General features: G+C 44.0%; 2 protein-coding genes across 2 annotated transcripts in view; one reads left to right on the top strand and one right to left on the bottom strand.

Moving 5' to 3' along the window:
- Positions 1-1,059: 1,059 nt before the first annotated feature.
- On the top strand, positions 1,060-20,297 carry LOC118370829 (formin-like protein 1). Its single transcript, XM_052518733.1, has 26 exons — positions 1,060-1,784; positions 9,359-9,442; positions 10,050-10,136; positions 10,407-10,480; positions 10,867-10,950; positions 12,552-12,695; positions 12,847-12,958; positions 13,048-13,124; positions 13,225-13,318; positions 13,823-13,897; positions 14,006-14,116; positions 14,235-14,384; positions 14,630-14,731; positions 14,847-15,132; positions 15,218-15,394; positions 16,257-16,381; positions 16,674-16,876; positions 17,087-17,321; positions 17,420-17,488; positions 17,600-17,680; positions 17,924-18,053; positions 18,305-18,468; positions 18,597-18,698; positions 19,243-19,347; positions 19,544-19,640; positions 19,883-20,297. The coding sequence occupies exons 1-26, from the start codon at positions 1,608-1,610 to the stop codon at positions 19,945-19,947; spliced, it is 3,210 nt and encodes a 1,069-aa protein (XP_052374693.1). The 5' UTR covers positions 1,060-1,607; the 3' UTR covers positions 19,948-20,297.
- Positions 20,298-20,606: 309 nt separating this feature from the next.
- Positions 20,607-26,204, bottom strand: part of LOC118370837 (SRC kinase signaling inhibitor 1-like) — a 174,365-nt gene continuing 168,767 nt past the window's right edge. Inside the window, exon 27 of the mRNA XM_052518307.1 lies at positions 20,607-26,170. Within this exon, the coding sequence (XP_052374267.1) occupies positions 25,592-26,170 (579 nt within the window). The 3' untranslated portion in view covers positions 20,607-25,591. The remainder of the gene's footprint in view (positions 26,171-26,204) is intronic.

The raw sequence follows: 26,204 nt of genomic DNA on the forward strand, positions 1-26,204 counted from the left end.
CTCATGTCGGAAGTCGGAGAATTCCCCGTTTTTTGAACGCGGCATATGGCTGCGTTTACACAGGCAGCCCAATTCTGATATTGCTTTCACTAATTGGACCAATCAGATCAGCCCTGAAAAATATCTGATGTTATGAAAATCTGATGTAATTGGCCAAAAGTCATAGGCTCCTCATATCTGGAAGTAGGCCTGCTGCCGTTTTTATTTTTTAATTTTTTTTTACCAGTAACTGATTTTGCTCTGCAACACTGGTGAGTGGCCAGTCAGTGACATTAATCAATTAGGTCTGGTAGAAAGTGTCTACTAAGACCTTGTTGGTGTTCTGATTGTCAGCAATTGATTCACCACCACATGGTAACAACATGGGCAATTTTACCTTGACTTCACTAAGGGTAGCAATGTGAATATCTGACACAGGGTAGCGCTCTTGGAATGTTCTTTGAGGGTACACTGCGTAAAAAGCAACTGCACTCACATTCCCACAAGCTATGTTCTGGTAGTGGTTTCCTAACAATGGAAAGTCAAGAAAGTAATGATAAAAACACCTTACTTAATCCACCCTCTACCATTTTGCATGCACAGACCATTCACGAGGCCAGATACGTGTAGTTACTTCCTAGCTCATATGACTATGGGCCCAATACACCTATATAGTCTTCCGTTATCCCTTCTTTTTTCCACCCCTCCACTTTACTCTCTTGTCCATCTTCTCCAACCACACCCTCTCTGCTTCTCCCTCAGTCTCCTCTCTCCACCCCTCCACTTTACTCTCTTGTCCATCTTCTCCAATCACACCCTCTCTGCTTCTCCCTCAGTCTCCTCTCTCCACCCCTCCACTTTACTCTCTTGTCCATCTTCTCCAATCACACCCTCTCTGCTTCTCCCTCAGTCTCCTCTCTCCACCCCTCCACTTTACTCTCTTGTCCATCTTCTCCAACCACACCCTCTCTGCTTCTCCCTCAGTCTCCTCTCTCCACCCCCTTGTAGTTTTGTTTCTCTCACACACAGCAGGAAGTTACTCTTCTGCTTTTTCTCGTTATGCGGTTTCTGCCTCTGTTGCAACGACTGCGTCAAACTCCCCTCTCCTTCCTGTAACACCCGTGCCCCGCCTGTCTGTGATGAGCTCACTGTAGGAACTATGAACAATTAAATAGTAAAAACAACATCTTGCTTCAACAGGCGCCACTTTTCAGGTTTCAACTTGTTCCGATTTTTTTTCCCAGTAACACCTGTTGTCCAGCAGAGAGTGAGGACAGTGGAGGAGATACGGGATTAGGAGGAAAGATGTTGCTCCATCAAACATCCTCACCTCAGGACCAAGACAATTGCAGTAGGCCAGTGGTTGTTCTATCCACCCGCCTAATCTCCTAGAGACGTTGAAGGACCAAGGATTCCAAGACCTGTTTTTATTCACCTTCTCTCTTTTTTGGGGAAATTCATCGGACTGCCCTACATTGGAACAAACTAGCTACCTTTTTCAGTGTGGACAGGTTTGCAGACATCTGCGTTGGGGTTTCAGTCTGTTTTGGAGTCAGGCCTATTAGCACTTCCAGATAAAAGAGTGTGTTTTTTGAACCTTTCCCCTGGATTACCTGTTCAGGTTGGTGATGGGGAATGCCGTGGGGGGAATAGAGCAGGCAGATGGCAGGGAGGCCAAGCACTCTGTGGGGTCAGGAACGGGCCTGAGTGACCCCACCCCGACCCTGCAGAAGAAGCAGCCTGCTCCCCCCAAGCTGCCCGTGCCTCCAGAGGACGAGCTGGAGGAGCGCTTCAGTGTGGTTCTGGTGAGTGGCAGGACACGAGGGGAGAAACATCATGCATACCAACACGCAGAAATACAGACACAATCACACAGGACTTTAGACGCATCACACACCTACTGTATGTACTGCACTGATATCTAAAGGAACAGGTGAAATCACTCACTTAAATATGCTGGGTGCCAAATGTCTGAGAGAAAATAGATTCAGCTTCACATTTTAATTATTCTGTCAAGGTAATTCTGATTCCTGTTAAAAAACAATGCCGTCTCTCTCACTGCAGCCAGTCATGTTAGTAAAGAGAGCTGACATTTTGTTGGCCTCAATCCCATCCAAAAGCTCACATCCTCTTTTAGATATTTTGAAATCGGCCTCTCTGCTCAGCCTGTGTTCAAATGATCTCATAGACCTTCGACTGCAGTCCTCCCTCTTAGATGAACCGGAGACACCATAAGGGCACAGTGCTGGATTAAGCAATAGATTTTGCACGAAAGAGACAACAGACTAAGACAGAAAAGGCAAATGTTTCTCAAATATTTCAACATGTCCTTTCCCATCAGTTAACACATATGGAGGACAACATAATGCTATCAATCCAATACTAGAAGCACGGCTGTTTCTACAGAAGAAGCAGGACATCTCAGGGGAACGAGGCCTTATCTGTAGAAACTATTAGTAAATCATGAGTAGCGCAAGCAGTTTGAATCCCACATTTAGGCACTAGATATGGAGACACACGAAAGACGTGGCATCCTGGCAGTAAAACTATCTTTTCATGCATACACCTTTTATGTCTGATGCATGTAGGCTGTCTGTGCAGTGTGATAACTATTAGCTAATATGTCTGTGGTACAGACACTTATTTAGCCTAAGCCATTTCCTGCCCACTGTCCTCTCTACCAGCCTGCTCTTTCAGCGCATGACCTGACTTCCTCTTTCTTTCAACAGTAAATGCTTACCTGCTCTAGTCTAGATTTCAAACAGACCTAATACGGCACTGAGAGCACTCACACAAGCAGATATGTTTAGGTATGTGGCAATGTGTGAGAGGAGATATTAGGTAAAAGTAATAATGCTTATTTTTTGAGAGGAGTGTCCGGGCTCAGGGTGACAGTAAGAATGGAACAACCTGTTGAAACTGAGAACAGGACTTCCCCTCGGGTTCTATATTATGACACTTCCCCACAGAGGAAGTGTCATAATGCCCATAAAACCTAGGGATCAAACAGCAAAATCATTTCCCCATCATTCATTTTCCCATAGGGAATTTTAGAAACACTTCAAAAAAGCGCTGTGTTTCGTGTAGACTTACCCTGACGTGACGTTTTGATAACCATGTAAATCTCTCACGGACAAGGTGACTTTTATCAAGATATTCGGCTCCATTTACTCTCAGATTAGAAAATGCTAATTAGCATCAAAGTAGACATCATGCAAGACTACAAATCCCAGCAAGCTCCTGCACTTCATCTCTAGCTGACACTTTTGCGAACAATTATTGTGTCAATTTAAAACTTGCACAAGAGAATTAAAATAATTATCAATTTAACGAAATGTAGGCAATTTATTAATTTTAAAATGTAGCTAACATTAGATAGTTAATCCAGAGATTCTTACCTTTGCCTCGATTTGGTGGTCTCGTCCAGACCATCATGGCATTTGTAGTTCTGTATAATAGCCCAATTAGCAGCTAATTAGCATTAAACTGTTTCTAAAATCCCCTATGGGAAAAATGAATAGTGTAAAAACGATTGGAGCCATTTCCTTGTTTGACTGATAAGTTTTATGGGTATTATTACTCATACTGTGGTACCCGTATAGGGTCTCTAAATTGAGATATGGGTCGTTCCATTTGATTTCAATCACTTTTGACCACACCCCTTTTGATTTCAACTTAACTTTCTATACATATTTTCCTATGGTAGAAGTGGTGAGGAAGTCACTTTTCGGACCCGAGTGCCAAAACATTTAGGAGATGGAAGAGCTCAAAGTTGACCCATTTTGCACTGGAAAAGATAAACAGTTGCATTTGAAATAATTTAAAAGCTTACAAACAGGGATTGGAACTATTTAATAATTTCTTGATTTCTTTTTATGAGTGAATATAAACATATTTAAGAGTATGCTGTGCCTCAACCAATGGCGGGCACGACACAAACACCTCAGATTATGTCAAATAGGATCTAAGATACAACATATGTGAAAATGAAAGCAAAAACTGAACAAAAACATAAACGCAACATGTAAAGTTTTGGGCCCATTTCTCATGGACTGAAATAAAAGATCCCAGAAATACGCACAAAAAGCTTATTTCTCTCATATTTTGTGCACAAATTTGTTTGATTTATTTTTATGGCAGAAAAATCAGTATACATACAAGAAGTATACAAACAGACAATGATAACATATGCTAGGTATAATAACAAATGATAGATTATACAAAGACCTTAAAACATACAAATAAATTGATTTTTTTTACAGCTTTCTTATCAGAAGAATGTAGAATGGTCTTAATGTACTGCTCGAATTCCTTATAGAAAGGAGTGTTTTCTTTACGAGTGAATTTACATTTATGAATATGAAATTCGATTATAGTTCAGGAAACCCAGCAGCACATTCTCCCATTTAAAAAAAAACCAAAAGTCATCAAGAATATAAACAATTATAAACTATGAATGTCTTGCCATAATTTCTTTACATGTAGACAATTTCAAAATAAATGCTGGTTCGTTGTACAAAACCATTCATTTTATACTGGCTCTTACACACATACTTTCACACACAAACAGAAGTTATCCTACGCACATACTGTCTCACTACCCAGCCGACAGAGGTTAGGGAGACCTTGGGACCTTGAGACGTACTCGCTGTCCTCTCCCAAATCTCTAGTCAGGTCCGAATTTTGCTCAGACAGTCTGTATTTAAGGTACTATAAAGACATATTGTACAGATATATTGTTTTACCCTAATTCTGACTAAAACTACACTCACAGATATATAATTTTACTGACTACTCAATTTCATACAATTATATGATTTCAGGGTGGAATATTCTAATCATTCATTTAAACCTATAAGTTCCATTCACAGGTAGAGACCTCTTTGACATTGTTAACAAGCAGGTATTTGTTCTAACAGCTATTATTGACAAATGTATTCCAGTAAGTTGTGAAATAAGGAATGGATTCAATATCCCTTTGAAATAAAGCACGTATAGATCTGTTGTTCTGAGGGAGCAAGGAGAAACACATTGTTCCCATTGGAGAGTCAACTGGATTAAGCGAGGGAAGGTCAAGGTGAGATCTGGTTACACCTCTAAACAACATGAGAGTTCCAGATGGAATAGCATCAAAGACTATGGTGAACTCTCTTGTTGTAACAGGGATGTTGTAATGAGAAAATTCCTCATAATTGAGTAACGGTCCTTCTGCATTAAAAAGTTGACTCACCAGCAGGATATGATTATTATTATTATTTTTCTTTTTTATTTAACCTTTATTTAACCAGGGAGGCCAGTTGAGAACAAGTTCTCATTTACAACTGCAACCTGGCCAAGATAAAGCAAAGCAGTGCGACACATACAACAACACAGAGTTACACATGGAATAAACAAACATACAGTCAATAACACAATAGAAAGAAAGTCTATATACAGTGTGTGCAAATGAGATAAAATAAGGGAGGTAAGGCAATAAATAGGCCATGGTGGCAAAATAATTACAATTTAGCAATTAAAAACTGGAGTGATAGATGTGCAGAAGATGAATGTGCAAGTAGAAGTACTGGGGTGCAAAGAAGCAAAAAAGAATAATAACAGTATGGGGATGAGGTAGTTGATTGGGCTATTTACAGATGGGCTATGTACAGGTGCAGTGATCTGTGAGCCGCTCTGACAGCTGGTGCTTAAAGTTAGTGAGGGAGATATGAGTCTCCAGCTTCAGTGATTTTTGCAATTCGTTCCAGTCATTGGCAGCAGAGAACTGGAAGGAAAGGCGGCCAAAGGAGAAATTGGCTTTGGGGGTGACCAGTAAAATATACCTGCTGGAGGGCGTGCTATGGGTGGGTGCTGCTATGGTGACCAGTAAGCTGAGATAAGGTGGGGCTTTACTTAGCAAAGACTTATAGATGACCTGGAGCTAGTGGGATTGGCAACAAATATGAAGCTAGGGCCAGCCAACGAGAGATTACAGGTCGCAGTGGTGGGTAGTATATGTGGCTTTAGTGACAAAACGGATGGCACTGTGATAGACTGCATCCAATTTGCTAAGTAGAGTGTTGGAGGATATTTTGTAAATTACATCGCCGAAGTCAAGGATCGGTAGGATAGTCAGTTTTACGAGGGTATATTTGGCAGCATGAGTGAAGGATGCTTTGTTGCAAAATAGGAAGTCGATTCTAGATTTAATTTTGGATTGGAGATGCTTAATGTGAGTCTGGAAGGAGAGTTTACAGTCTAACCAGACACCTAGGTTTTTGTAGTTGTCCACATATTCTAAGTCAGGACCGTCCAGAGTAGTCATGTTGGAAGGGCGGGGGGGCAGGTGCTGATAGCGATTGGTTGAAGAGCATGCATTTATTGTTACTTGCATTTCAGAGCAGTTGGAGGCCATGGAAGGAGAGTTGTATGGCATTGAATCTCTTCTGGAGGTTAGTTAACCCAGTGTCCAAAGAAGGGCCAGAAGTATACAGAATGGTATCGTCTGTGTAGGGGTAGATCAGAGAATCACCAGCAGCAAGAGCGACATCATTGATGTATACAGAGAAAAGAGTCGGCCTGAGAATTGAACCCTGTGGCACCCCCATAGAGACTGCCAGAGGTCCGGACAACAGTCCTTTCGATTTGACACACTTCTCTGTCTGAGAAGTAGTTGGTGAACCAGGCGAGGTAGTCATTTGAGAAACCAAGGCTGTTGAGTCTGCCGATAAGAATGTGGTGATTGACAGAGTCGAAAGCCTTGGCCAGGTCTATGAATACAGCTGCACAGTATTGTCTCTTATCGATGGCGGTTATGATATTGTTTAGGACCTTGAGCGTGGCTGAGGTGAACCCATGACCAGCTCGTAAACCAGATTGCATAGCTGAGAAGATACGGTGGGATTCTAAATGGTCGGTGATCTGATTGTTCACGTGGTTTTCGAAGACCTTAGAAAGGCAGGGTAGGATAGATATAGGTCTGTAGCAGTTTGGGTCTAGAGTATGCTCTTATTCTCCATGGACTTTACAGTGTCCAAGAACTTATTTGGAGTTTGTGCTGCAGGATGCAAATGTCTGTTTCTGTTATTAAACCAGTTCTTTAAAAAAATAAAGACTTGTTTCTATACAAAATATCCTATTGTTCCAAATGAAATACCAATGCGATGAAAAATTATGTTTATTTATTAACGACCACGGTAAGAATACACATTTTGTAGGAATCTTATCAATGTTATAGTTACAAAGTAACATAAAATTGAAGCCACCAAAATGGGAGAAGATATAATGAGGGATGAAATTCCTTAAGAATTCTTTAAGAAATGTTTATCCCAATTTATCACTATTATTCAAAGTAGGAAAATCAAAGAAATTGACACCACCATATTCATATGTGTTCATAACGACAGATTTCCTAATATAATGTGTACGATTTTTCCAGACGAAGTTGAAAAGCAACAGCTTTACCTATTTTGTTGTCAAGATGTCGGGACTGGGCTGCATAAGTAAGTCTGGAGATACCTTCAGCTTTAGAAAGCAATTCTCAACCTTTCAAGGATAAATCCCTCTGCAACCAATGGTTCAACTTCTTTTTGTTTTTTTCCATAATAGGTATGAAATTTAATGAGCATCTTTCCTGTTGATCTTTAGATATGGTAATCCCAAGGTATGTTACTTCTTCCTTGACTGGAATATTGCATATATATATATATATATCACACGGTCTTTAACAGCAAACAATTCACACTTATTAAGGTTTAGGCAAAGACCAGATGCTTTGGAAAAAATATTGATTACATCGACTGCTCTAGGAATCTGGTCAGCATCTTTCAAAAAAAGGGTGGTGTCATCTGTAAGTTGACTGATGATAATATCTCTGTCAGCAATAGAGATCCCTTTTATATCGCTGGATTTAACAGAACTTGTAAGAAGTTGGGTTGCAAGCAGTTAGCGCGCATTTCTCCTTTGCCAAGATAATCCATCCACCTGACAGATGTGGCATATCAAGAACCTGATTAAACAGCATGATCATTACACAGGTGCACCTTGTGCTGGTGACAACAAAATGCCACTCTAAAAAGTGCAGTTTTGTCACACAACACAATGCCACAAGTTATGAGGGAGGGTGTGATTGGCATGCTGACTGCATGAATGTCCAACAGAGTTGTTGCCAAAGAATTGAATGTTAATTTCTCTACCATAAGCCGCCTCCAACGTCGTTATACAGAATTTGGCAGTACATCCAATCGGCCTCAAATGGAACGACACATACTCAAAAATGTGTGTGCGCGTGCGTTAATGTGTACAAGACTATATGTCTTTCTGAGTGGGTATGTGTGTATGAGCAACCTCATGTGTATGTACAGCAAATATTCACATACACATTGAGTACATTTCGTTTTCTGTTGCTCGTCTTTGTCCTTCATAATCCACCATCGGTCCCTCCCATACTGTACCCCACCCAAACCCTATAGCTATGTCCCCAGCAAAGCCCACACTAACTGGGGCACACATGTCAAACCTCAGGGGTTTGTTAAAGTGTAAAGAGGAAGCCACAAACTGTCGCTTGAGAACATTCAATTCTGCGTATCTAACCACAGTCCACACCCTTTCTTAGTAGGCCCAAGACTGCCTCAACTTAAACATCGCTCGTCTTAGATGACTGAAATAAACAACTTTCATTAGCGGTTAGTTTGGCCAGCAACATCTATGGGGTAATTGTGTGTGTCGTGTCACATGAGAATGATGCTTACAATATATTTTGTTATTTTCCCATGTTAATCAATAGGCATGACAGAGTTGAATCAGCTTCACCTTGTAGAAAGGGCCACGTGGTTCACCTGTCATAGAGACTAATAACTATTGAATCAATCAGGTTAAATCCACTTCCAACTCACTCAAACAGATCCTGGCTAAACGACTACTGTATAGGCCCGCTACATTCAATGATGAATGGAGAAGCATTATCTGTATGTGTTTGAAAATGCTCATGACTAGACATGATACATGCTCACGAATGGTTTCCATTAGTTACCAGCAATACATGTAAACAGCGAGTCATCTCCTTGGTGTAGGATGATGATAGCATTCACTAATACCTCTGGTGGGGACATCTGTGGTTTCTGATCACATTTGAACAGCATGGCATGAACAGGAAGCGTTATGACAATGTGCACAAGAGCATTGGCAGGTTGGTAGTGAAGAAAGAATTGAAAGAAAAGTCTTATTTATGATTATATTATTATGCAGGCACTGCTTAATGTAAGTCTACTGAGTAACATGCCATTGTAGACCGCTCAGAGTTCATTTAAATACAAGATCCCCAAAGGCCCCAGTTGTAGTCACAGTAACAGTTTCATGTCATCATTGATGTAGGTTTTTGAAGTGCACCTTATTCTATTCTCAGAGCTATATGAACTTGCCTCCAGACAAGCTGAAGCTGTTGAGTCAGTATGACAATGACAAGAAGTGGGAGCTGATCTGTGATCAGGTAAGAACATGACCTCTTGTTGGGAGCCTTACATGGGGTGATTGGTTCATGCACTAGTACATACACAGTTCTACATGATTGGGTAATGCTTTATTTCAACGGTCCGTAATAAACCATTTATTAATCATTACTCCCACATGTATAAACCATTAACTAATCATAAGTAAGGTATTTTTGCAGTCCCTAATCTAAAGCGAGCACTATTTAACCCTAACCCATACCTATCCCTAACCATAAATGGTGTGTAATGTTTTTGTAAATGCCTTATAAATGGTTTATTACAGACCGTTAAAATAAAGAGTAACCCCTGATTGTATCTGAGATTAAGTGTTGTAAAAACACAGCGTACGGACATAACCGTGAAGAAAAATAAATGTGTATTGCTGTTGTCTGGTTGCCGATTTGTAATGTAGGTTAGAGTGCAAAAAGGTCATAAAGTCTTCTAGCAAAACACGACACCTCTGATGGGTTCCTGTGGTAAGCATGTTTCCCTTCAGCAGGTTGGCATGGTAACAGAGTGGTTTGCGGTGCTCATTGTCATTTGTCTTCTCACTCACCCTCCCCCCCTCATCCCCTTCTCCTTCCTCCCTCCATTCTGTGTGGTCAGGAGCGGTTCCAAGTGAAGAACCCTCCCTCTACCTATCTGACCAAGATCAAAAGCTTCTATCAGGACCAAGGAGGAGTGACCCGCAGGGTGGGTGTTCAGTACCCCCCCCCCCTCTCACGTACATAGAGCTTCTAGTCATTCTCACCGTAGCCAGGGATTTTAAGAAGTAATGCGTGTTTTGGAACAATGGGATAACAATATTACATCTACAGTAGTAGTATGTGTTTGCATTTTATGACAAAGCCATTAAGCCAGTAATATAAGGCCTCATTAGAACAACTTCTGAACTACTGATATAAAGGTTTGTGTGTTTCCTCCATTCATAGAGCTTCTTTGTATGGTTTTGGCCTATTTCAGTTCAAGAGGCGGGTCCAGGAGTCCACCCAGGTATTGAGAGAGCTGGAGATCTCCCTCCGCACTAATCATATTGGGTGAGTGACTGGACCAGGATTAGCCTCTGCCGAGTCCTCAACAACCAGATGTTCCGGTTTTCATGGGAAATGGAAAGAGAGCCTGTGACGCAACTTCCACTTTCGGACGTTAATAAGGCGACACTCTATCTTAACTCCTCCTCCACATTTACTGGATTGGTTGAACAATGCAGATGAGAACCTCCCCTGACAGTTTTTTTTTCTTTCGTCTTCTCGTCAAGACCAGTATGTAGGGGATCTAGTTTCAGGCTTTTCTTTTACGCCTGCTATGTTCGGTTTGACCAGGACTGGTCCCACAGTTATCCCATCAGTCAGTATGACTGACTCAAGTGTCCTTAAAGTATTAAAGTAGTATCGGGTTCTAATTCTCCTTCTCTCTATTATAGCTGGGCCCAGGAGTTTCTGAATGAGGAGAACCAGGGTTTGGATGTACTGGTGGATTACCTGTCCTACGCCCAGTGTGACGCTTCGTGAGTATCCCTGCATTCTCCCCTTACAATCCCGTACAATATCAATGAGACATACAGTACCAGTCAAAAGTTTGGACACACCTACCCATTCAAGGGTTTTTCTTTATTTGTACTATTTTCTACATTGTAGAATAATAGTTAAGACATCAAAACTATGAAATAACACATATGGAATCATGTAGTAACCAAAAAATTGTTAAACAAATCAAAATATATTTTAGATTTTAGATTCTTCAAAGTAGTCACCCTTTGCCTTGATGACAGCTTTGAACACTCTTGGCATTCTCTCAACCAGCTTCAAGAGGAATGCTTTTCCAACAGTCTTGGAGGAGTTCTCACATATGCTGAGCACTTGTTGACTACTTTTCCTTCACTCTGCGGTCCAACTCATCCCAAACCATCTCAATTGGGTTGAGATTGGGTGATTGTGGAGGCCAGGTCATCTGATGCAGCACCCTCACTCTTCTTCTTGGTCAAATAGCCCTTACACAGCCTGGAGGTGTGTTTTAAGTCATTGTCCTGTTGAAAAACAAATGATTGTCCCACTAAGCTCAAACAAGAAGGGATAGCGCATCGTTGCAGAATGCTGTGGTAGCCATGCAGGTCAAGTGTACCTTGAATTCTAAATAAATCACAGACAGTGTCACCAGCAAAGCACCTCCACACCATCACACCTCCTCCTCCATGCTTCACAGTGGGAACCACACATGTGGAGATAATCCATTCACCTACTCTGTGTCTCACAAAAACATGGCGGTTGGAACCAAAAATCTCAAATTTGAACTCATCAGACCAAAGGACAGATTTTCACCAGTCTTATGTCCATTGCTCGTGTTTCTAGGCCCAAGCGAGTCTCTTCTTCTTATTGCTGTCCTTTAGTAGTGGTTTATTTGCTGCAATTCGACCATGAAGACCTGATTCACGCAGTCTCCTCTGACTAGTTAATGTTGAGATGTGGGCTGCAATCTGAGGTTCAGTTAACTCTAATGAACTTATCCTCTGCAGCAGATGTAACTCTGGGTCTTCCTTTCCTGTGGCAGTTCTCATGAGAACCAGTTTCATCATAGCGCTTGATGGTTTTTGCGACTGCACTTGAAGAAAAGTTCTTGACATTTTCTGTAATGACTGACCTTCATGTCTTAAAGTAATGCTGGACTGTCGTTTCTATTTGCTTATTTGAGCTGTTCTTGCCATAATATGGACTTGGTATTTTACCCAATTGTGCTATCTTCTGTATACCATCCCTACCTTGTCACAACACAACTGATTGGCTCAAACGCATTGAGGAAAGAAATTCCACAAATGAACTTTTAACAAGGCACACCTGTTCATTGAAATGCATTCCAGGTGACTACCTCATGAAGCTGGTTGAGAGAATGCAGAGACTGTGCAAAGCTGTCATCAAGGCAAAGGGTGTTTCCATTTGTGTTATTTCATAGTTATGATTTCTTCACTATTATTCTACAATGGAGAAAATAGTCAAAATAAAGAAAAGCCCTTGAACGAGTAGGTGCGTCCACACTTTTGACTGGTCCTGTAGATTTAATGTTTGATTATCTATACGTGACTATATGTTTGTTTATTTGGGAATGTGTCTATAGGTTTGAGTTGGAGGGTGCTGAGAATGGGGGAACACTGTCAGAGAGAGGGAAGCCAGTGGAGAGATCCATGGAGGACCTGAATAAGAGTGCAGGAAGCTCCCCTACACACGGCATGACCAGAGCAGCCCGCGCCCTCACCGTACGGTAAGAACCATCAGCCGTTATGAGACCCGAGTCTCACCCAGCAAGCCTTAGAGACCACAGGATAAATCTCACCAAACATATTCTACTGAAAAGTGGGACCTTCTGACCAGTGACCACCATCTCCTCCATCCTCTCAATATCTCCTTTGCAGAATAACCTCTCTGGCCCAGAGTAGGAGAACTCAGAAGATCTCTCGATTGGCCAGTCAGAGGGACGACGTCCATGTGTGCATCATGTGTCTGCGTGCCATCATGAACTACCAGGTGTGTGTGTGTGTTGTGTGGTGTGTGGGCATGACTGTGATATGGAGTGTGAAATTGTGAAATTCCAATGCTAATTATCACTTTTTCAGTCGGGCTTCAACCAAGTTATGACTCACCCACGCTGCGTCAACGAGATCACTCTCAGTCTCAACAACAAGAACCCCAGGTATGAACACCTGTGTGTGTGATGAGTGTGTGCATGCTTGTGTATGTGTGTGTGATGTGTGTGTGTGTGTGATGTGGTATTATATTCCTGGTCTCTTCAGAACCAAAGCCCTGGTGTTGGAGCTGTTGGCTGCTGTGTGTCTTGTGAGGGACGGTCATGACATCATTCTCGCCGCCTTCGACAACCTCAAGGAGGTGAAGGGATTTACCAATCTTAGCCACACTATAGCGGACTTTACTTTACCAATATGTACTGTATCATCTCACCTTAGCCGACTCATTCGTGTGTTCTCGGGACCAAGATTATTCTCTTCTAAGTAATCTCACGACTGATACACGACACACCCTGTCTTAGTCACACCAAGCACACTTAGAACTCTAAAACACACTCACACGAAGACATCATGTTGTGAGTGCGTAACCAGTCCTCACCATACTGAAGGGCCCCTTTTATACAACTGTTATGTAGTCTGAACTGATTCAACTGATATCGACATAGACTCTCCATGTTGGTGACCACCACGACCAACAATAGATTTAATGTTAGAAATGTTTAAAGCAGAAGTGGACCAATTTGATCAGCTTTCTATGAATACAAAACACACACACTGAACCAAGTAGTAAAATGTACACACTCGTGTGGACATCTGTTGAAGTGCACGACTGTGTTACTGAAACCAGGAACGTCCTTTCCCTCAGGTGAGCGGAGAGAAGAACCGCTTTGAGAAACTGATGGAGTACTTTAGCAACGATGACAGCAACATTGACTTCATGGTACGTGGACACACAACGGCTTTAAGTCTCCTGGCTGATGTGTTTGCATTTTACTCACAATGTAGTTCTGAAAGGTTAAAGATCAAATATGATGATCCCTCTCGCCAGGTGGCCTGCATGCAGTTCATTAACATTGTGGTGCATTCGGTGGAGAATATGAACTTCCGTGTGCACCTGCAATATGAGTTCACTCACCACGGACTGGACCAGTACCTAGAGGTAAACACTCCATTCATCTCGTCTCATTGTTGGATATGGAACCGTCACAACCGCAAAACCAACTCCTTCAAACTGAAATGAAACCGTCATGATAACGATGGTCGTGTGTGTGTGTCAGTCTCTGAAGCTGACGGAGAGTGAGAAGCTGCAGGTTCAGATTCAGGCCTACCTGGACAACGTGTTTGATGTGGGGGCTCTGCTGGAGGATGCAGAGAACAGGGGCGGGGTGCTGGAGCATGTGGACGAACTGCGGGAGCACAACTCACAGGTCAGTGATACATACTGTACACACACAGTCTCGTTCATTCAAATCACACGTCTGAAAAAGGCCAGCAATTACTCTATGACTCTGTCTGTGACCTCCGAATGTTGTGTTGGCATGTTGTGTTGGCATGTTGTGTTGGCATGTTGTGTTGGCATGTTGTGTTGGCATGTTGTGTTGGCATGTTGTGTCGTGTCGTGTTGTGTTGTGTCATGTGTTGTGCTGTGCTGTGTCGTGTTGTGTTTTTGTAGCTGAGTGCCAGGCTAGAGGAGATTGAGAGCCAGTCTGCAGAGAGGATGGCTGAACTGGGGAAACAGCTCCTCCAAGCCACCAAGGAGACAGAGCTGCTCAAGGTCTGCACTGTACAATGAACTGTGGACTGTTTGCAATATAGTGTATCAGACAGAAAGGTATGTGTGTGGTTTTGCGATAATAACTTTTCCTTGCCTTTGTGTGTGCGACTGACAGGAGAGCCTGCGGGACTCCTGTTCCCAGGTCAGTTCTCTGCAGCAGAGAGAGAGGGAGAGGGAGATGAGCCAGGAGAGGGAGCGGGATAGAGAGCGTCTAAGCCAGCCATCCTCTGAGCTGGAACTCAAGGTGCAGGAGCTGCAGGACCGAGGGCTGATCCGCCTGGGACGCACCCCCTCTGGGGCCCTAGACCTCCAGGTGGTGCCTGTCACCATCATCGAGTACGCCCCCGCCCCAGCCTCTGAGCCCCTGCTCAGCTCCACTGGTCCCACTGCCCCTGGCCTAGATGTCCCTGATGCCACTCCCTCCTCAGCCATCTCTTCTGTCCCCCCCTCCTCCTCCTCCCCCTCCACCTCCTGGGCCTGGTGGACCTGCTCCCCCACCCCCTCCACCACCTCCTCCTCCTCCTCCCCCACATGGCTCCGGTGGCCCACCTCCCCCTCCTCCGCCCCCTCCTCCCGGTGGAGGTCCGCCCCCACCTCCTCCTCCACCCGGCGCAGGACCTCCTCCCCCACCAGGAGGCCCACCTTCTGGAGACAGCCAAGCCGGTAAGGTGACTCTTAACTGCTTTCATTAGAAATATACAGGTAGCTGCCAAAATAAAGGAAACACCTACATCAAGTGTCTTAATAGGTCCAGAACAGCTTCAATGCACTTTGGAATAAATTCTACAAGTGTCTGGAACTCTATTGGAGGGATGCGACACCATTCTTCCACGAGGAATTCCATCATTTTGCGTTTTGTTGATGTGGTGGAAAATGCTGTCTTAGAAGCCACTTCAGAATCTCCCATAAGTGTCTAATTGGGTTGAGATCTGAGACTGAAAAGCCCATGGCATATGATTTGCATTGTTCATCAACACAATTCAGTGAACATTCGTGCCCTGTAAATAGGGGCATTGTCATCATATGGGGACATAGCCATGGTAGCCAAAATAATGGCCTGCCCAGCATTTTTATACATGACCATAAGCATAATAGTAAGTTCATTGCTGAATTCAATATACTTTGTATCTTAAGTGTTTCCATTATTCTGGCAGTTACATGTGTATATCAGTGGAGGCTGCCGAGGGGAGGACGGCTCATAATAATGTCTGGAACTGAGCGAATGGAATGGCATCAAACATGTGGAAACCATGTGCTTGATGTATTTGATACCATTTCACCTATTCCGCTCCAGTAGCGATCTACAGCAGAGATTAGAAAATTGAGAGGGGAGATCATGAATATAGAGGAGAGATTAAAGAGATTAGGGTGTGAGAGGTCAAATAGGAGAGAGCTCTATGCTAATCAGATTGTCAGTCAATCTCATGAATTTGTATACGTCTAATTTGCTGAAGGGTAAAATGAGTGCACTGGCGATTGACAACTGTGATTGATTCTCTCAACCTACTCTCTCTCTTTCTCTCAGGAGGTAAAAGCAGGAAACCCATCCAGACTAAGTTCCGGATGCCTTTGCTCAACTGGCAGGCACTGAAGCCCAACCAGGTGACTGGCACGGTCTTCCACGAGCTGGACGACGAGCAGGTCTTAGGGGTAAGACCAAACCTCCACACATATACTAGTGCTGACTGAACTCTACTCTTCCATCCTCCCTTCTCTCACCTTCCCTCTGACCCCCTTTTTCCACTCTTTCCTCTCCTCCCCTCTTCCTGACCCTCTTTCTCCTCCTCTCTCTCTCTCTCTCTCTCTCTCTCTCTCTATATATATATATATATATATATATATATAAATCTCTTCCTCCTTACCCTCCCGCCTCTCTCTCCCCCTTTCTCTCTCTCCCCTCCTTACCCTCCCTCTCTAACCATCTCTATGTGTGTTGTGTCAGGAGCTGAACATGGAGGCGTTTGAGGAGCAGTTTAAGACCAAGGCCCAGGGTCCTCCAGCAGCTCTGTCCACTCTTAAGGTCAAGGTGGCCCAGAAGGCACCCAGCAAGGTCAACCTGATCGAGGGCAACAAGGCCAAGAACCTGGCCATCACGCTACGCAAGGGAGGCCGGAGCCCCGCAGACATCTGCACAGCTATCGAGACGTATGGAACTATATCTGCTCCTATTCTGTTCCTTTCCTTAGTAAACATATTTCTCTCACTCATTTAAGTTCTCTATGCCTTTTTGTTCTCTTTAATCCCTTCATTCTCTTTCTCCTCATATCCCACCTTCCCCAACACTCTTCTTTTGTCCCTTCCTTACTATCTTACTTCTCTCCCTCCCTCCCTCCTCCTTTCCCTCCTCCTCTCCAGGTATGACCAGCAGGCATTGGGGCTGGACTTCCTGGAGCTGCTGGAGAGGTTTGTCCCGTCAGACTACGAGCTGAAGCTCCTCCAGAACTACGAGAAGGAGGGCCGTCCGCTGGATGATCTGGCAGAGGAGGACCGCTTCATGATGCGCTTTGGGAAGATCCCCCGTCTGGCCCAGCGAATCAGCACCCTCACCTTCATGGGCAACTTCCCCGAGAGTGTCAAACGTCTGCAGCCGGTAAGTCAGTTGCTCAGGAGAGACAATGAAATTGTATCTGTACGACAATGACTTTCTTCAGAATCTGATACTGTAGTCATTCATAATCTCACCTACAGCAACTGAACTCCATGATCACAGCATCCATGTCCATTAAGTCCTCAGCCAAGCTGAAGAAGATGTTAGAGGTGAGTGGAGGGCATCCCTGTCCGTCACTGCTAACCTCCAATCAGAGAGCCTCTTTAAACAGGCCTGCACTGTCTATGTAACACATTCTGCATCTGGCTCCTCCTCTCCAGATCATCCTAGCCTTTGGGAACTACATGAACAGCAGTAAGAGGGGTGCAGCCTATGGGTTCCGCCTGCAGAGTCTGGACCTGGTGAGTACCCCCCTGCTCTTGAGGCAAAATTGTTTCCCTTGTTTAACATTAATAGAACCATCACTAAGGTAGAGATTAACTGGCTTGAAACAGTATGGCTTAAACTCTATGACGATAAATAAGTCGCTATTAGCTAAAGCAAGGTTTTGGACTGTTGAGGGCGCTATGGTATCGTGACAGGCAGGCCAGTCCATCTTTGGGAGATGACTCCATCTGTTCCTCGCTTTGTCTCTGTCCTGTCAGCTGCTGGACACCAAGTCTACTGACCGGTCCCAGACCCTGCTACACTTCATATCCAGCATCGTCCAGGAGAAATACCCCGAGCTCAACAACTTCCACACTGAGCTGCACTTTGTGGACAAGGCTGGCCTAGGTACGGGAACGCAATCATCAGTTGCACACACACACACACACACACACACACACACACACACACACACACACACACACACACACACACACACACACACACACACACACACACACACACACACACACACACACACACACACACACACACACACACACACACACACACACACACACACACACACACACACACGTACAGCCCTTCATAGTAGAATATCTGACCCCCTGTTTCTCTCCTGTGTTTGTGTGTTTCAGTGTCTCTGGACAGTATTCTTCAGGATATCCGCTCTCTGGAGAGAGGAATGGAAGTGACCAAGAAGGAGTTCCTGGTGCAGGAAGACAACACAGTGCTGAAGGACTTTGTCAAGACAAACAGTGAATTACTGGACTCATTACTCAAAGACAGCAAGACCGCTCAGGTTGGAATTCCATAACATTTGAACTTAATAGACACATCCAACACACATAATTCCACAGAAGATGTTCAATACATATTTTAGTGTGAGCGTCATCTCTCCTCCTCTTCCTCTCGCACCTCCTCCGCTAGGAGGCGTATGGCTCAGTGGTGGAGTATTTTGGAGAGAACCCCAAGACCACACAACCCTCCATGTTTTTCCCTCCGTTTGTCCGCTTCATGAAGGCCTATAAGGTGAGGTGGTGCCCCCGTAATGGGAAAGGATAAGGAAAGAGCTCATTATGTTTAACTTGTGTCTATCGTGGGTGCATTTTCTATTTATATGCATGTTTGTTAAAGGGGCAGTGCAGTCAAAAACGTGATTTGAGGTTTGAATAATACTGTGAAATTGTGAAAATGATGATAATGCACTTTTGGTGTAAGAGCTGTTTGGCTGGGTGGGGTGGTGTGTTTTGGACCACCTGGTAAGTTAATAGACCAATAACAAAGAAAGTTTTCCCTCCTCTCTGCCAATAACAGCTAGTTTTCAGGTTACACATTCCTCCTATTAGGCTGCTCCAGTTAGGGCCCTCTCTCAGACCATGTCTAGACAGTCCTTGCACAATTCTTGCATGAGAAATAGCATTTAGCTAAGAAGCTATTTTTGTTTATTTTACCATTTGAATTGAAAACAAATCACAGCAAGGTACTTAATTGTTGCTCAGAAATTATTTGATATTGAGATTAAAAGGCTGCCTTGGGCCTCTAATGACCTGTTTTGTGTGTGTGTCCCACACAGCAAGCAGAGAAGGATAATGAACAGAAGAAGAGACTGGAGGCCCAGAGCAGTGAGAATCAAGCAGAGTCTCCCTCCCCTAGAAAGAAAGAGGCTGCAGGACACAAGGTAGAACAACAGACTATAGACCCATACCAACTCAATCCACCACAGTCTCTACATTCCATGCAGCCAGTTATAAAAGGAGGTGGAGTACTGTCGTTTTGTAGCTTCCCTTGTGACTGATCGACCAGTGACTAGTCATTCTAGTGTGGCCCATACTACACATGCCAGTGTGTCAGCTTTACCCTTTGACCCCTGCCAGTCTCCCATGATGCCCAAGATGGACCTGATAGCGGAGCTGAAGAAGAGGCAGGTGAAGCCTCAGGTGAAGGATGGGGCCCTGGAGGACATCATCACAGGTATGACAAACCACTACAGCTAGAATACATTATGCACTATAGTCTTACGTTGTAGTTTATGATCTACAAAATGGAGTTAAGAACGCTGATAGTCAATGCCACATTATAAGGCACGATATAAATACATGAATGCTTTATATGGATGTAAATCATGAGGCGTTTACCACAGTTTCCCCCGGTACAATCGGAGATCGATATCCCTTGCTAAGTTCCAGTGGTTGTGTCTATGTGCTTTGTCCCAGACCTGAGGAACTCACCGTTCAGAGCAACAGATGGACGGAGACCAGCACAGCGTCAAGACACCTGAACAACCCCAGACCCCACAACTCCACTGAGATGGCTGTACACACTCAATGTCAAAGTGTGTGCATACACAGAACACAAATACATACCTGTATTGTACATACACAATACACCTACGTTAGCACTGAAGATTATATGGCCTTTTACCTAACAATACACATTTAAACAACAGTATGAATTGACTCTGTCAATAGAACAGAGTTTAAGCTACACGTCATGAGCAAATGTGTAACATAGAAATACATTGATGCGTTTTTATCCATTTAGCTTTTTAAAATAACTTTGAATGTTTTGTTTTCCCGTTCATCTTTGAATGAGTACATTTATTAAATTAAAAAAACAAGATTCACATTACTGCATTACTCTAAATTCATGACTCAAGTACTTGCTTACCCTAGAGTGGGTCCGTGACCTGCCAAGCCATTAGAAAGTCTATCTGCCCTGTAATCACATCAGAGTGTCCACGTTATGTAGGCATAGCCCCAGGGAAGATGAGCGGAGAGAGCTTTCCATACCCAGTTAACAATACTACAATGACCCATCCGAGAGCTGCCGCTGGACCCGTCGCAGAGCCTCCATCTACTGGCATGATACGTTATCGATCCCAAAAATGGAGAGAAGATCAACTTACTGTCTACGACAAAGCGAAACCCGGACTCCGACTGCACAAGAGAGCTGCACTTTATTAGACACACAACCACAGCAAGTATGTACAAAAGGAAGCAGGTTCAACTGCCAGTCTTCTCACAGAAAAGAAAAAAAGAAAAATCACATTTCTCACAGAATATCATGGCATCCGCACTGATAAATGAGAATGTCCAGTATCAGTAGGTATTTATAGAGATCTATTTTTTTTCTTCGTATTGTTGATTATGTCACGCTACTCTACAAGTGGGAGATCGTAATTGGTGGGGTTTTCTGGTGAAGGTGCGTTGAAGCGTTCCTGGATCGTTCGGGATTGTTGGGAACACTCCTCACTCTTAGCCATCATCACCGTAGCATCACTGATCACAGTGAGACTGAACATGCCTGTGTCACAGAAAGATCCAAAGTAAAAAGGTCTGGTTCTCTACCGTTATGAACCTTGAAAGTGGTACACCGCTTTTTCTATCTCGCTCTGTTTTTTAAGAAAACATGTAGACAACACTTTTCAACTGCACCGTGCGATTGCTTGACGATATTTCATGCATTGTTTTATAATATACCTTTGTAATCCATCATCTTTGAATGAATATAACATCATTTTGGACATAATATTTTGTTGAACTTTCTAGGAATTACTCAGTCTATTTACATATCGTTTTGTCTTGTTCTCTTCTCGATGCCAAGATTTTGCAACATCCACACATTCATGTCAGAACCTCATACAGTTCTGTACACACCACAGACAGCAGGTCAAACAATAGACATATGTCTCTTTCATTTATTCAAAACAGAACCAAACACGTCTCAATAGACAAAGATTATGATGATGAAGAAAAAGCTAATGTTCCATATCTATCCGCGTTACGGGCTCTTGGTTTGTCATTGAAACCTAAATGACGTATTCAATGCTGAGATCCTTATCCGTTAATAACTTTGGGCCATGCTGATGTAATACCAGTAGAGGGGTTTCTAGTATGGGCTATTTATTTTCGGCCAGGGTTGAAAAACACATCAGTCAGGTATAGGGAGCGCTATGTAATACAAAGACTAGGACAGAGAATAGAAGAGGACTAAGTAAACCAACAGAAGTTACAAAGAAAAGGCACGCCCCTAAGAACAGGTCTAGGAACAGCTCCTCTTACCTCAAAATGAATGTTAGCTAGTGGAGGCCTGGGAGCAGACATTGTACTGGACCAGCTCAGGGGCAACCTCTCCCTTAACATACCAGTAGCATGGGCCAGCAGGCCAACAAAAGAGGAAACTCACACAACTGTTCAAAATAGTGCTAATAAAAATATCCCAGAATTAAAAATGAGCTCCACTGTATATTACATACCTGTCCTGTCTTCTATACAGATAAATATTTTCAAATAAATATAAAAATGTTCTGCTTATGAATAAATAATTTGCTAATGTGAACTACATTATCTCTCTTGAAGAATTGAAAACTGTACAAAATGCCTACTCATATAAATCCCCAAAAGAGGATGATTTAAATTGTACATTATAATAATTTAATCCAGACCTATGTGTCACACTTTCTTCACAATTATATTAATATCATACACAAACATCTTAACGAAGATATATTTATATATGTATAATTATTCTACTTTTCATCTCAAGTTTGCATTAACTATTTCTCTGATTGCCAGGGGCTCTCACTACGAGTGCCTCCACTCTTCTCTCCTCTCCTCTCCTCTCCTCTCCTCTCCTCTCCTCTCCTCTCCTCTCCTCTCCTCTCCTCTCCTCCCCATTACCAATAAACCCCTCCAAGACTCAGCCATATTGAAATCTCCTGTCCAATAACACTAGTACTATGGTGACTCAAAAAAGCATTGTCACGCAGTCTTGGGGTTCTCGTCTTGGACTTTCCTTGGTAAAAGCAGTGGAGTGTGAATACCTCCCGCACTTCCTCCCCATCACCCTGCCAGACGCAAAAGCAGCGCTGGGAGTTATGGATTTGAGTGTGGAGTTGAATGAGTAAGTGAATTTCTTGCATTTGGCTTTCACTTCATAAAACCCAGGGCTTGAGTCCTGCATTGCTACAGTGCAGCCAGCGTGAGGCTTAACTAACTCGCTGTGCCGTGAGCTTGCGGTTTCCTCGCTGATAGAACAGAGGGTGTGCTTATTGCAATGCCACGGCCACATTCTGACACACTCTGGTGTGTGTGGTGTGTGTGTGTGTGTGTGTGTGTGTGTGTGTGTGTGTGTGTGTGTGTGTGTGTGTGTGTGTGTGTGTGTGTGTGTGTGTGTGTGTGTGTGTGTGTGTGTGTGTGTGTGTGTGTGTGTGTGTGTGTGTGTGTGTTTGTGGGCCAATATGTACCCCTTTGTTCTGATCTTTAAAACCATGTGTTGTCGGAGCCGCTGATGTGATTTGGGCCATCATACCAAGGTTCCTCGGCCTGTAAAACACAAACGTGCACATGATCTGTACTGCAATAAGCCTACAAGAACAGTATTTTGGTGGGTCGCCAATGAAACCAAAGTTCCAGAGGGTTCATGCAGATAGGTCCACTCTGTGCTCTCATGGGGAAATTGCAACATCGATCATTTTGTGCAATTATAACAGCACCATGGCAGTCAGACATACAGGTCCATTGGGAACCTCTTCCAAGAAGGGTTTGATTCATAGACACATCTCCCCCAAAGGACAGCACAGATAGCAAGTTGCAAAAAATAATAGCCTTCTTAAATTCAAAAGGGTGTCAAACATTGATGTCCAGATAAACCTGTCTAACCCTTTTACACCTCACGAACCCAGTAGAGAAGAGTTAAAGCACTTTGTTATTACACTAGCCTTCAAACATGAAAACCACAACCAATCTCCCCACCTCAAGCTGTCTGCACTTGAGACCGGCCTCTTTCACAAGCAATTGTTTTCATCTCAATGCCACAAAGAATCGATTTCACGCACTTGTCTCCTGAACAGTTGAAGAATGAACTAGGACTACACACGGCCATAACCCCCTAGGTCGCCTTGGTGACGCATCACAGAAGAAAGAGAGCTTCAGAGTGTTTGCTGGCATAAGATTAACAGCAGGGAAACCATCGACACGTCTTTGATGAGTGTGTTTCTATCCTTATAACACTTCCAAGCTCTTAAGTCAGCTGTGAGGAATGGAGCCAGTGATCTGCGTAAGCACTCCGGTTTAAGGGGAGAACACTCATATACCCTGGAGCTGCTTTCGTACATGAACCGAATTATTCTCCGTAACATATATCACAGAACAAAAGCAGCCATTTCCAGTGGCAACCTTACTACTGCAAAACCAACAGCTGTGGGCTAAGCCCGCTTCTGTGTCGGGGGAGGTCCAGATAAACTCATTGTGGGTTTAGTCTCGAGCAAATGCTGAAAATACACACAGGCCAAAATGAAACTCATTGTGCCGCATGTCTTGTAAATAATCAGCTAAATAATAATCAGCTGGTCCACATCTCCGGGAATTGAATTGAAAGGGAATTCATTTGTGCCGTTGTTTCTCTCTCTCGAACATTTGGTTCCTTTTAACCATTCAAATCGATTACTACCTAGAGGACTGCATTATCAAACCGGTGTGGGTTCATTCATGACCAGTGGTTCTACAGTCATGAAATAGAGAAATGGGCAATCTAGTCAACAGTTCTGACTCAAAACAACTGGAGACTGTGCTTTTCTAGCAGTTTGGCGGATCTCCGTCTCACCGGCGTGTCGGAGACTGTGCGTGCATCTACTGCTGTGTGCCCGTGCCTGGTCACGTGAGCGTGTGTTGAGTTCAGAGTGTAATCACTGCAGCAGGGAACGCCAGTCCAAGGCAAAACCCGTCCACTGTGGATACGTCCTGATTGTCGTGCAACATTCATGTCTACACATTCTACATTCTTTAACGATCAATTTCAATGTTTAAATATATTTTATTTTCCCCCCTTCTTCATTGCACCAGCTCAGTCGTTAAATAACTGATCTACTGTAACATCACATTACTGTTCCTATAATGTGCTATTGTGGGCGATACAATTGTGCGTAGACTCTCAAACCAGAGGACCTCAACAAAAGCAGCTCCCTGGCCTTTTCTTCCATTGCCAAACTGCTGTGTTAATAGCGCGGCCATAGAGAACGAGGGTAAGAATGGAATCAGATGCCGGATAGAAGAAGCCTTAAGCCACTCCAGGGATGTAGCATTAGATAAACAGTGGAATGTACAGTCACATTGAATGGGAGCCGTTTCATTCATGTAAACTCTTTACAAAACAGGGAGAACTATAGCACCAGTTTCGACTTCTACACAGGCGATGCAATAAGTCTGAAATAAAGAAAGGAACAAACAGAAAACGGTCTCAGAATGGAAACCACCACCTTGGTTTAGCTTTGTTTTTTTCGACAGATTCACATTGTGCCAGGTGATGGAATAAGACTGCTATAGCTCTGAACACACACGGCTACTGTACTGTACTCGTTGATTATTGCAACTCTACTCTGTATAATATAAGTCACAGTCTAGATATCACATCTACTCCACTTAGGTTCCATCCAATAAGATTTGGCAAATGGTGCGATGATAAACTGAGGGTTCATAAAGTACTGGCACTGTTTTTCTGTCCACCCAGACCAGACCAGACCAGACTAGGCCGGATCAGACCAGACTAGACAAGGCAGTGGGAGGGAGTGGAGGCCGAGGTCCATCTTTGAGCTCTCTCTCTGGGGGTCTGGGGAACTGTCAGTACTACTGAGTGGGAGAGCCAGAGAGGAACCACCATCAACTCTTGTACTGTATAATTATAGATATGTGAAGATTATGGCTTCTGGACTGAGACCAAGGGCAGCAAAGTGACACTCAGAAAGTCAACTCTGGGGAAATCCCCACTAATATGTGTTGCTACATGTGACTCTTGGAATTGAGGGCTAGGGCAGAGGGCGGCGCTAGTGTGTTTGTTTTCCTCTTCATTTTTGGCATGTGATGGTGCTTTGATTGCGCTCCTCCTCTTCCTCCTCCTCCTCCTCCTCTCATCCATCCTCTTGTACTTCACTGTGAGTTGCTAGGGGAGACAGGTTTAGGCAGGGTCTTGCTGCCACGTTCCTTGTAGCTGTTGGAGCCGGAGTACTGCAGGCTGCGGCCGCTGGGCTTGAGCCCCACGGAGGGGAGGTTGAGGGAGGTCAGGGGGGTCGGGGAGGAGGGCGAGGAGGAGGGGGTGGAGGTGGTGGAGGTGGGGGAGGTGGAGGAGGAGGAAGAGGAGGTGGTGGTTGAGGTGGTGGTGGAGTTGGAGGAGCGGCCGTTGGGCAGGGGCAGGGAGGAGGCGCGCTGCTGCTCGCGGAGGAAGCGGTGTTGGCGGAAGGTGGAGGAGAGGAGCAGGGCCTCGGCGCTCAGGCTGGAGGCTGATAGGCTGGCGGCTGACAGGCTGGAGGCTGACAGGCTGGCCAGCAGGGCTTTGGCCTGGCTGGAGGAGGCTGTCAGGGAAGACAGCGTCCCCTCCTGTGGATACTTCCTCAGACCCGGGGCGAACACAGTCGAGGCCGAACTGGAGGAGGACAGGCGGCTGGAGAAACTGGCAGCTTTGGTGCCTGACAGGAGGGGCTCAATACTGCTGCTGCTGTTCCCATGGGCCTATGGGTCAGACCCAGGGACATACCAGGAAGAG

This window comes from Oncorhynchus keta, chromosome 5 (genome assembly GCF_023373465.1).
Source record: "Oncorhynchus keta strain PuntledgeMale-10-30-2019 chromosome 5, Oket_V2, whole genome shotgun sequence".
Classification (NCBI taxonomy): Eukaryota; Metazoa; Chordata; class Actinopteri; order Salmoniformes; family Salmonidae; genus Oncorhynchus; species Oncorhynchus keta.

What these genes read in the sequence shown, in the direction of transcription:
- LOC118370829 (XM_052518733.1), top strand. Translation starts at nt 1,608, where the DNA reads ATGGGGAATGCCGTGGGGGGAATAGAGCAGGCAGATGGCAGGGAGGCC. An exon ending in CTCAACAACAAGAACCCCAG is followed by an intron (nt 13,125 to 13,224) that starts GTATGAACACCT and finishes TGGTCTCTTCAG; the next exon opens with AACCAAAGCCCTGGTGTTGG. An exon ending in GCTTCATGAAGGCCTATAAG is followed by an intron (nt 18,699 to 19,242) that starts GTGAGGTGGTGC and finishes TGTCCCACACAG; the next exon opens with CAAGCAGAGAAGGATAATGA.